This window comes from Oenanthe melanoleuca, chromosome 25, assembly GCF_029582105.1.
Source record: "Oenanthe melanoleuca isolate GR-GAL-2019-014 chromosome 25, OMel1.0, whole genome shotgun sequence".
In the NCBI taxonomy this organism is placed as follows: Eukaryota; Metazoa; Chordata; class Aves; order Passeriformes; family Muscicapidae; genus Oenanthe; species Oenanthe melanoleuca.
In genome coordinates, this window is record NC_079358.1 from 731,349 (window position 1) to 742,828 (window position 11,480).

At 62.1% G+C, this 11,480-nt stretch overlaps 1 protein-coding gene across 2 annotated transcripts; it reads left to right on the forward strand.

The window, feature by feature from the left end:
- The first annotated feature begins 206 nt into the window (after positions 1 to 206).
- On the forward strand, positions 207 to 9,392 carry NES (nestin). Of its 2 annotated transcripts, XM_056510738.1 has the most exons (5): positions 207 to 1,909; positions 2,629 to 2,753; positions 3,935 to 4,008; positions 4,550 to 6,592; positions 6,665 to 9,392. In XM_056510738.1, the coding sequence occupies exons 1-5, from the start codon at positions 1,097 to 1,099 to the stop codon at positions 8,950 to 8,952; spliced, it is 5,343 nt and encodes a 1,780-aa protein (XP_056366713.1). In that variant the 5' UTR covers positions 207 to 1,096; the 3' UTR covers positions 8,953 to 9,392. The 2 variants fall into 2 exon arrangements, with proteins under 2 accessions (XP_056366713.1, XP_056366712.1); XM_056510737.1 differs by having other exon boundaries at positions 4,550 to 9,392.
- The last annotated feature ends 2,088 nt before the right edge of the window (positions 9,393 to 11,480 follow it).

Here is an 11,480-nt window from a genome sequence, read left to right on the forward strand (position 1 = left end):
CGATTCTCCCTCTGCAGAGGGATTTCTGGACGGGTGGAGCTGCCGTGGGTTGTGCTGAGCCCAAAACAGCCCCGGGCACCAAAAAGCAGCGATGTCCTCTCAGGCATCACCTCCCCAGGACCGTGAGACCCCCGGGGGGCTCTGGCAGGAAAATTAACCCACGAACACCAGAGGTTTATGTCCAAAAAGGGGACAGAGAAGTGCTTTTTGCTTTATTTGAATAAAGGGAGAGGCCATGGGGCATTCCCCTGGGATATCTCAGATTTTTGGAGGACTCACCTCCTTTTATCCCGATTTCCCTCTCTCTTTCCCCATTGCTGAGGTACTTGAGAGGCACAGACTTCCCAAACACCTGATACCTGAGATTCCCTTCTAATCTACAACCCTCCTTTTTAATTTTTAATTCTTATAGAATCTCCATCGTTTCTTTCATCTTCCAATATCCAGTTTAACTTACCAGCGAACCTACAGTTTGTTTGTAAAACAAATGTCTTTTTCCATTCATCAATCAGTGGAATCCATCAATCAGTGGAATCCATCAATCAGTGGAAACCATCCCATTGTTTCTTTTCTCTCTCAGTGCTGGTTTTACCGACCCGCAGCTGGTTTGTAAAGACAAACCCGACGTTGCTCTCAGCTGCTTTGGGGCTCCTTGCCCGAGGTTTTGGAGCAGCCCGGGGCAGCCCAGCTCGCACCGAGGGATGCTGCAGCCAAGCCCTCAGCCTGGGCATCAGCCAAGTGCCCTTGGACATGGCCCAAACTCCACGCCGAGCCCCACGGGGCCCTCCAGCTCCCTGGCACGGCCCTCAGCACTTAGGGAGGGTATTCCCACGCCGGGAGAGGATCCAAGCCCTCGAGTCACCCTTCCAAAGTGGGAAGGAACACCTTTGCTGGGTAATCGGAGCTCAGCGTCCAGCCCGGCTGTGCAAGGGTTAAACGCGGCTGCTCGCCCGGGTCTCGGGGGCCTCCCACTCGCCACGGCAGGGTATGAATAGCTGCTCCTCTCTGCTCCCAGCCACTCGCTTCCCTCCCCGCCTTCCCGCTCCGCTCGGCGTTCCTCATCTTCCTCACCCGGCGTCTTCCTCCGGCAGCGCCCATGCTGAGCACGGAGAGTTTGGCAGGGCCGAGAGCCCTGGGAGAGGAATCGCTGCAGATGTGGGACCTCAACAAGCGCCTGGAGGCGTACCTGGCCCGCGTGAAGTTCCTGGAGGAGGAGAACGAGGTGCTGCGAGCTGAAATCCAGAGCGCCAAGGGCAGCCCGGCCGGGGAGTCGCGGCGGGTGAAGTACGAGCAGGAGCTGCGGGCGCTGCGGGATGCGCTGGATCGCGCCTTCAGCGAGAAGTGCACGGCCGAGCTGGCCAGGGACAATCTCTACGAGGAGGTCCAGCAGGTGAAAAGCAGGTGCCAGAAGGAGCAGGCAGCCCGGGAAGAAGCCAAGAAGCAGCTGTGCTTGAGCAGGAAGGAGCTGGAGGAGGAGAGGAGAGCGCAGATCTGGCTGAAGGAGAGGGCGGTGCAGCTGGAGAAGGAGGTGGAAGCCTTGCTGGAGGTGCACGAGGAGGAGAAAGCGGGGCTGGACCAGGAGATCGCCAGTTTCTCCCACAGCCTGGAGAGTTTCCGCTGTGCCCCCGCGGCTTTCCAGCCCCTGGAGGTGGAGGACTACTCCAAGAGGCTCTCGGAGATCTGGAAAGGGGCGGTGGAGACCTACAAGACAGAGGTGTCTCAGCTGGAGGGGTCCCTCTGCCAGGCCAAGGAGAACCTGTGGAAGGCGGTGGAGGACAACCAGCAGAGCCAGCTGCAGCTGCAGCACCTGCAGAAGGACCTGGCCGGGCTCAGAGCGCGGAAGGAGCTGCTGGAGGAGAGCCTGGCCCAGCAGTGGCAGGAGCAGCGCGGGGAGGCTGAAAAGTTCCAGGCGAGTGCAGGCGGCAGGAAGGAGCTGGGGGCCTGGGGAGGGATGTGGGGGCCCGGGGGGAATCCCTGAGCAAAGGGTGGGGGAGGTGGATGGAAGGAGACGGGACAGAGGGAAGGGATGGATGAGCCGCAGATGAAGCCGGGGAGGGTGAGAGGAAGAGCAAAGCGGCTTGGGGACATCTCTGTCCCCAGCAGAGACCCGGGGCCACCCCACTGCAGGGGAGCAGCACCCAGACACCAGCACCCTGCCAGGATCCTGCTGGGCTGCAGGGTCGGGATCCCGGGATAATCGCGGCATCCCGGGATAATCGCAGCATCCCGGGATAATCGCAGCCCCTGCCGCTGTGCAGGCACCGGAGGGAGTTGCGGGCAGGATAAACTCCGACCGACTTTGCTGCAGCTGCGATTCAACAGCTGCAGAAGTGATTCAGCAGCGGGAGGTGGAGGCGGGGTGGGCTGGAAATATCGGGAAGGGCTGCCCGTGGAAGGGTCTCCCTTTGTTCCAGGTCCTGGGACCGGCCACGGGTGTCCTGGGGGTGCCAAAACCTCGGCTGCTCGCCTGAAAGTTGTTCTTTCACCCCAGCCTTTCCTCCCTCCTCCAGCAGCCCTTTCAGCCCTGCTCATCCTAAAATGAGTGCCAGGCTCTTCAGCATCCTAAAAGGGATGAGCTGAGCCACGGGCAGGGCTGGGGTGCCCCTGACCCCCCTGTGCCACCCGCAGCTGGCGATGGAAGCCCTGGAGCAGGAGCAGCAGAGCCTGAGGGTGCAGATCGCCCGGGTGCTGGAGGACAGGCAGCAGCTGATGCACCTCAAGATGTCCCTCAGCCTGGAAGTGGCGACCTACAGGTGAGGTTCCCACGGGGACGGGTCCGGGGCCGGTCCCGTGCCCCCTCCGCTGCCCTCCCCACACAAAGGCCGCCTGCCAGGCACTGGGGGGACAATTAGCATGAGAATAGGGGCTGTCCCAGCCCAGGCAGGGGCCTCCCCGGCTGAGCATGATGTCACCCTGCGCGGACACTGAACGGGCGGCGGGGGGATGGGAGGGGAGGTGGCAGCGATGGGGGCTGCTTGGGTTCATCCCCCCCGCGAGCCGTGGCAGCGCAGCACAGCCGTGTGTAAGCGCTGCGGGCCTCAGTGTACCCGCCCCGCAGCCAGCGGGGCGAGCTGGGCTCACCAGCGTCCTGTAGAACCCACACTGAAACCTCCACAGCCTGTAGAACCCACACTGAAACCCCCACAGCCTGCAGCACCCACACTGAAACCCCCACACTGAAACCCCCACACCTTGTAGAACTCATCCTGTAGTACCCAGACGGAACCCCCGCACCCTGTAGAACCCACCCTGTAACTCCCACCCTGCAGAACCCACCTCGAACCCACCCACCCTGTAGAAGCCACCCTGAACTCCCCCATCCTGAACCCCCTCACCTTTTAGAACCCACCCTGTAACTCCTACACTGTAGCCCCCATCCTGCAGCACCTACCCTGAACCCCCCACCCTGAATCCCCCCGCTCTGTAGCACCCACTCTGAATCTCCCTATCCTGCAGCTCCCACCCTGAAACCCCCCACCCTAAATCCCCCCACCCTGCAGCACCCACCCTGTGCCCCCAACTCTGAACCCCCCACCCTAAATCCCCCACCCTGAACCCCCCACCCTGAATCCCACCACCTGTGCCCTGCAGCACCCACCCTGAACCCCCCACCCTGAATCCCCCCGCTCTGTAGCACCCACCCTGTGCCCCCAGCTCTAAACCCCCCACCCTGCAGCACCCACCCTGAATCCCCCCGCTCTGTAGCACCCACTCTGAATCTCCCCATCCTGCAGCACCCACCCTGAACCCCCCACCCTAAATCCCCCCACCATGCAGCACCCACCCTGAACCCCCCACCTGTGCCCTGCAGCACCCACCCTGTAACTCCTACACTGTAGCCCCCCACCCTGAGCCCCGCATCATCCACCCTGAGCCCCCCACCCTAAATCCCCCACCCTGTGCCCCGCATCACCCCCGCCCCTCTCCTGCGCAGGACGCTGCTGGAGGCGGAGAGCAGCCGCCTGCAGGTGCCCGCCGGGGAGCTCCGGTTGTCCAGCGGCGTGCGAGGTAAGGGACCCCCGGGGCCAGCCGGGCCCGCCGCGTGTCACCGCGTCACCCTGGGGAACGAGGCTGCATTCGGGCACATTGTCCTGGCAGCGATTGCCCTGTCGCGATAGGAAGGTGTGAACAGCGTCCGGGGGCTCTTGGCGCGGGGCTCAAAGCCCGGATAAGGTTTATCTGCTCCTTCCCTCGTTCTTTAACTCCCTGCCTTTCATGGGAAGGGCAGGAGCGGATCTGCCCAGCGGGACAGAGGGCTGTGCTAACAGGCTGAGCATTTCCTTTTTCCTCAAAACAAATAAAGCAAGGAAAGCTTGTCACCTGCACACTTTCCCCACCGCGGCTGCAGCTGGGCAGGGCATTGTCCCGGCCTGGTGCTGGATCCCCTGGGACCGCCAGCATCCGCTGCACTCCAGAGGGAGGAATTTCCCACTTTCCAAGAAGGAGCTGTTTAAAAATAGGAGCGGGGGCAGCGAGAGGCGGCCAGGGGAGGGCTGGGAGAGCAGGGAGCGGCTTCTCGCCCCTCACGGCTCCGCCTCGCTCTTTGCAGATCTCAAACTGGAGGTGAGCAAACTGGGACCAGCGAGCCCTGAGAGCAGGAGGCTGCTGCCCCGGGACCACTGCAGCAGCCCCTCCATCTTCCCCAGGGCAGAGGGCAGGGGGCAGCTGGCAAAAGCCCAAAGTGACGCCCTGACGGGCAAAAGGCAGAGCCCCAGTGCCCGGGAGCTGCAGGAAATCAGCTCAGCCCTCCACGGCAGGGCTGCGGGGCTGGGAGCCCCTGCCTGCTCCACACCCAACCCCTCCCAGGCAGGGAAAGCTGCCCCTCCTCTCTCCCCAGAGCCCCCCAGCCCTTCCCCACCGGAGCAGGAGAGCTGTGGGGCAGAGGGTCCCGCCTGGCCGGGGGGAGTGATGAGCCAAGGCGTGTCCAGAGGCGTGGGGGACACTCCCAGTGACACCCTGCAGCCCCTGGGAGCCCTGCCCACCCCCAGGCTGCAGTACCCGGCCCAGCTGGTCAGCGAGGTGCTGGAGGATGCCCTCAAGGCCATGGAAGGTGATGCTCAGCCCAAAGAAGAGCCCACATGGGCCCCGCGGGATGCCTGTGTGCCCAGCCCCATTTTCCCCACAGAGGCTGTGCCAGAGGGGCCTGGGGGAGAGCAGGAGGGCTCAGAGGGTGGTGACAGCCCTGAGGCAGAGGAGAGGCTTGGGGAGGTCGTGCTCCAGGCACTGGGTGTGGGCCAGGAGGATTTGGGAGCTTGGGAGGAAGAGGAGGTACCTGCTGTGCTGAGCCCAAGAGATGCAGAAACAGAGGAGCAGGAAGGGGACAGGGATCTCCCTGCACAGACAAGGAGCAGCTGGGAAAAGCCAGAGCAAGAGGAGGACAGGGCCCAGACCCCAAGCACAGAGCCTTCCCACCCCTCAGAGGATGAGGAGGAGGAGGAGAGGGGACCCCACAGCCCCTGCAAGGAGAATGGAGATTTCCAGGAGGAAGGAACAGATGTGCAAGGAGAGGAGTGTCCACACAGAGAAGTGGAAGCTGCTCATGCTGTCCTTGCAGAAAGCCACCTGGTTTTGCTCACAAAAGGTCACCTGGGAGAGAACTTTGTTGGTGCAGAGCAGGAAAGGTGTGGGCAGCAGAAAATGCCCGTGAGTGAGATGGATCTGGCTGCAGGGGAGCAAAGGGGGCAGGAGCTGTGCCCTGAGCAGAGTGTCCACGAGGCCATCCCAGCAGAGCCGTGGCCAGGAGCTGAAGGAGATGCTGTGGGAGGGCAGGACACAGGCAGGGTGGAGGATGGTGAGGGAGAGGCCAGCAGGGAGGTGCTGGGAGGAGAGGACCGAGGGGCAGGACAGAGCCCTGGGGCAGGAGAGGACTCTGGGTGGGCAGCAGAAGGCTCTGGGGCAGCTGTGGGAGGTGACAGCCCAGAGAGGGAGAGCAGAACCCCAGAGCAGCCTGAGGACACCCAGGAGAGCAGCTCTGTGGAGCAGGAGGAGCAGAAACCAGGAGAGGAGCCCTGGGGCCAGGGGGATGCTGGCCATGGCCAAGAACCCTGCCCAGAGGACACCGAGGGGGTTTTGGGGCCAGAAGAGCCAGATGACAACCCGAGCAGCTCAGGAAAGCTGAAAAGGGAGGAGGCAGATGGCACAGTGCCAGCAGAGCTGGAGGAAGCCCAGGAAGAGGATGAAGAAGATGCCCAGAGGCAGGAGATGAGCCAGCAGCAGACAGTGCCAGGGGCTGGGCCAGCAGCAGGGCAGGAGCAGCCGGGCAGCGTGGCACAGGCTGAGCCAGCCCCTCCAGCTGCCCCCCGGCAAGGACACGGACAGGAGCCAGCCCAGGCTCCGGAGGAGACGTGGGAGCAGCAGGAGGATGATGATGGGCACGGACAGGAGCTGAATGAGGTTCCAGAGGAGCCCTGGGAGGCGCAGGGTGATGATGATGGTGGTGATGGGCACACACAGGACCCAGCCCAGGCTCCGGAGGAGATGTGGGAAGGGCAGGAGGATGATGATGGGCACACACAGGACCCAGCCCAGGCTCCAGAGGAGCTGTGGGAGCAGCAGGATGATGATGATGATGATGGGCACAAACAGGAGCTGAGTGAGGCTCCAGAGGAGCTGTGGGAGCAGCAGGATGATGATGCTGCTGCTGCTGGGCACACACAGGAGCCAGCCCAGGCTCCAGAGGAGCTGAGGGAGCAGCAGCAGGATGATGATGATGATGGGCACAAACAGGACCCAGCTCCGGCTCCAGAGGAGCTGTGGGAACAGCAGGGTGATGCTGCTGCTGCTGCTGGGCACACACAGGAGCCAGCCCAGGCTCCAGAGGAGCTGTGGGAGCAGCAGGAGGATGATGATGATGATGGGCACAAACAGGAGCTGAGTGAGGCTCCAGAGGAGCTGTGGGAGCAGCAGGATGATGATGCTGCTGCTGCTGGGCACACACAGGAGCCAGCCCAGGCTCCAGAGGAGCTGAGGGAGCAGCAGCAGGATGATGATGATTATGATGATGGGCACACACAGGACCCAGCCCAGGCTCCAGAGGAACCCTGGGAAGGGCAGGGTGATGATGAAGGTGATGATGGGCACACACAGGAGCCAGCCCAGGCTCTAGAAGAGCCCTGGGAGGGACAGCAGGATGATGATGATGATGATGGGCACACACAGGAGCCAGCCCAGGCTCTAGAAGAGCCCTGGGAGCAGCAGGATGATGATGATGATGATGGGCACAAACAGGAGCTGAGTGAGGCTCCAGAGGAGCCATGGGAGCAGCAGGAGGATGATGATGATGATGGGCACAAACAGCATCCAGCCCAGGCTCCAGAGGAGCTGTGGGAGCAGCAGGGTGATGCTGCTGCTTCTGATGGGCACACACAGGAGCCAGCCCAGGCTCTAGAAGAGCCCTGGGAGCGGCAGGATGATGATGATGATGATGATGGGCACAAACAGCATCCAGCCCAGGCTCTAGAAGAGCCCTGGGAGCGGCAGCAGGATGATGATGATGATGAGGGGCTCAGCTCAGAGCTGGGGAAGGCAGAGGGCTCAGAGCCTGCAGCACTGGAGCAGGTGCCAGGGGACAGCGTGGGGAGCAGTGAGTGGGCACTGGAGGAGCTGCCCAGAGACCCACAGCCCACAGGGGGCCCTGGCAGGAGGGTGGAGCTGGAGGACACGCTGCCAGCCAGCACACCCCTGCACCTCTGTGAGGCGGTGGGAGCAGGCAGCCCAAAGCCTCCAGAGACCCAGGGGAGCACGGAGACAGCACCTGTGACAGACACAGCTCAGCAGGGTGAAGGGTGGCTGGAGGAGGGGGACAAGCCCCCAGCCCCCACCGTGCCAGAGAGCCCCGAGGAGGAGCCAGGAGTGGCTGTGGCAGAGGGTGCTGAGGAGGAGGAAGGTTATTTCATGGTCTCTGCTCCCAACCAAGAGGTGTCCAGCTTGGAGGAAGCTGAGATCTCTGAGGACTTTGAAGAAATCAAAGTTGAAGCAACTGAAGGCAGTGAGGATGGTCTGGGGGCTGCTGGAGAAGCACCTCCAGTGCCAGAGGGCCGAGTGCACCCCGAGGTGCTTGCTGGGGAAGCAGATGGACACACAGAGGTGCCCCCTGAAGAAGCTGAGATGCCAAAGGATGAGGATGGGGAAGGCCCAGCTGTGCCTGAAGCAGATCCCAGCTGTCCTGGGGCCACGGGAGCATCAGCAGGAGGTGCAGGTGAGCCAGCCCAGGGTGCCACGGGCACTGAATCAGATGAGGAGCTGGAGATGGGTGACACTGGAGCAACAACCCTGGGGCTGGCAGGGCAGCAGCAGGAGGAGCAGGATGAGGCAGAGCAGCCACTGGAAGAGTTCCCAGAGGAGGGAACACTCGGCAGTGACAGCAGAGAGCAGCTCCCTGAGGCCAGCACACCCCAGCTGGGCCCTGCACTGGGGCAGGGAGCTTTTCCAGAGTCCATCCCTGACGCTGCAGAGCTGCCACTGGATGCCATGAAAGACTCAGATATCTTGGAAATAGTTGAGCAAGCCCTAGAATTCAACCAGGAGCTGCTGGGGGCGGCAGAGGGTGGGCAGCAGGGCCCTGGAGGGATCGAGCTGCCCCAGGATGCAGGGGAAGACTCCTCGCCTGCCTCATCCAGCGAGGAGCAGCCCACGGTGCAGGAGGCGGGGATGGAGGGCGCGGTCCGGGCTGAGAACGGGCTGCACCGGGAGGCCAGCCTGGAGGAGCTGGCTGAGCTCACCGAGGAGATGCTGAACGGCATCAGCAGCGCGGCCCCCGCCCAGGAGCCCCCCAGCCCCGGAGATGGCACCGCCACCAAGCTGGGGGGTGCCACCCTGAGGGGGGGGCTTGGAGCTGAGCCCGGCCCCGCGCCCCCTGCCCTGGGGGAGGATGTGCTGTGCCCCACAGCCGAGCAGGCAGCAGTGTGTCACCTGAGAGCTGAACAGGAGTTCTGCCCCTCAGGGGATGAGTGACAGCACCAGGGTGAGCCCCTCCCTGCCCAAACCCACCCCTCTCATGCTCCCCCACCTCCCTGCGGTTTTTAACACCTTTGTGTGGATTTTTTGCACCCCTTTTCCGAGTGAAGAACCACCGAGTTCTGTGTTCCCCCCCCCACCGCCACAGCCCACCCAAATTCCCGTGCTTGTTCTGGGACCCCTGCTTCATTTTTGAGTGTCCTCCGGGTGGGTTGCTGTGGCTGTATTTAATTTAAACGTTGTGTTTCTCCATTCCCTGCATTCTTCCCCCTCCAACTCCCCCAGTATTTGCTCCAGGACACCCAGCTGCACCCAGGGACTCAGAGTTTTGGGGCTGCATCCCCCCAGGGTCCCCAGCCCCAATCTGCTGACACTGGGGGCTGAGCCACGCTGGATGTATCGACATTAATTTAATAAAGCCTCATCTTTCCACTCAGGATCCTGGCTCTCCTCACTCTGGGAGCAGCAGCAGGGCTGGGGGGCAGGGGAGGGCACTGTCTGGGGTGGGTTGCACTTGACTTTTGGTTGGGAAAGTTCCTTTGTGAGCATTCATCCCATCTGTGGGATGGTGCTGCTCCATCTCTAAGACATGCACATGCCCAGAGCTACCTGGCCCCAGGCCCTACGGTGATGCTGGCCCACCCCTGTGGTGGTGCAGCCCCCCAGGATGCTCCCCCACCCCCAGAACGATGTTCCACCCCTCGAGGTGATGCTCCCTGTCCTGGTTCTGCCAATAAAGGCAGAAGTTTCTCTTTGAAATGGAGAATGCAAACCCCCTCCCTCCTAATTATTATAATACTGAAATTAAGGGGCTCTCAGGCAAAGATATGAGAATTAGGAATAACAGTTCTTTACTAGGAAAATTAAAATAGAAATACAGTATTACACAGAACAATCCCAAACCCTGCCAGAGTCAGAATCCAAGCTGACACCCGTCAGTCAGTCAGGGTGTTGGCACAGTCCCATTCAATGGTGGCTGCATCCTCCTGCAGGGGCAGATGTGGTTCAGCTGGAGCAGTGCTCCTGGAGAAGGTGCAGTTTCCTCTGAAGGTGCAGGGATGATGTGGAAAGGTCTGGCTTTCCTCTGGAATCCAGTGGAAAGAAGGTTCCTTGGTGTCCAAAATGTCAGTTTTTATCTGGGTAGGAAAGGCTTGGCTGCTCCCCTGGCTGGAGCATCTCCCAGTGGGATGATGGAATTTTATCAGTCATGCCCTGGGACTCACTGGCCATTAACAGGAGATATCTCCTGGAGGGAGGATGGGCTGTGGAAAGATAAAGATGATTGCCCAGCTGGTTTAAAGATGGCCCATGAGCAGATAATATGTGCCAGGAGATCAGGGTCACTGCCCCAGCTGGGTTAACAGATGGGGACAGAATCCACATTTCTGTCCCCGGGTCCCGCAGACGCCCCTCGGGGCTTTCCAGGAGCTCCCCCAGCCCAGCCAAGGGCGGTGCCAGCGCCCCGAGCCCGGATCCCGCAGCTCCAGCCGCTGCTCCTGCCCGGTCTGGGCACGGTGCCCTCGGAACAACCCCCAGACCCGGCAGCACCGCGGGGACCCCCCCCCCAAATCGGGGCCGCCGGGAGCCGGCGGGGCTCCATCGCCGCGTTGTGCAGCCGGGCGTGGGGAGAGCTGAATAAATGAAGCAGCGGGCGAAGAATGGGCTCGTTCATGGCCAGCCCGGGCGAGCGGACACCGTGACTCGGTGGCCACAGCCCCGCCCGGCTCGCCCCCGCGCTGTGCTCAGATCAGCCAGCCCGATTTAGCTCGGTCATTCCCCGGGCGATGCTCAGAGCCAGGAGGCACCGATAAGAACCCGAGTTTCCTGAGAAGCCCCCGGTCCCCTCCCCTGCCCGAAGGCGACAGATTCCTTTTAAGGTGAAACTCCGACGGATCCCAACTCCGCCTCATCAAAAAATCCCCCTGCGATGAGTTTAATCTGCGTTCGGTCACCTCTGGGTGCCGGGGCAGCATCGGCTCGGCAGCACCCCCCGAGCCCCCCGAGGGGTCCCCAAACCTGCAGAGGGGCGGAGGATGTGGAGGAGCAGACGGAGCGAGCCCGGGCCGTGCGGGGGGTGACATTCCTCCCGAAATGAATCCGCATTCCAGGCGGCGCTGACAGAGTGATGAGGGGGCGCAGATGGCGGGGGGAGGGGGAGGAGGAGGAGGAGGGGATGAAGGGCTGAAATCTGGGAATCTGAGGGGGGATGGGGAGATTGTCCGGGCCTTTGGAATCCGCAGGGGCTGCAGCCAGGAGGGGAAGCCCTGGTGAGGCTCCGGTGAGTGCCCGAAGGACTGTGCAGTGATGGGACAGGAGTGTCCCTGCCGGCGACAAGTGTCACCCCAGAGGGGCTGAGTGTGACATCAAAGGGACTGAGTGTGTCCCCAACAGGACTGAGTGTGTCCCCACAGGACTGAGTGTGACATCAAAGGGACTGAGTGTGTCCCCACAGGACTGAGTGTGTCCCCAGCAGGACTGAGTGTGTCCCCACAGGACTGAGTGTGTCCCCAAAGGGACTGAGTGTG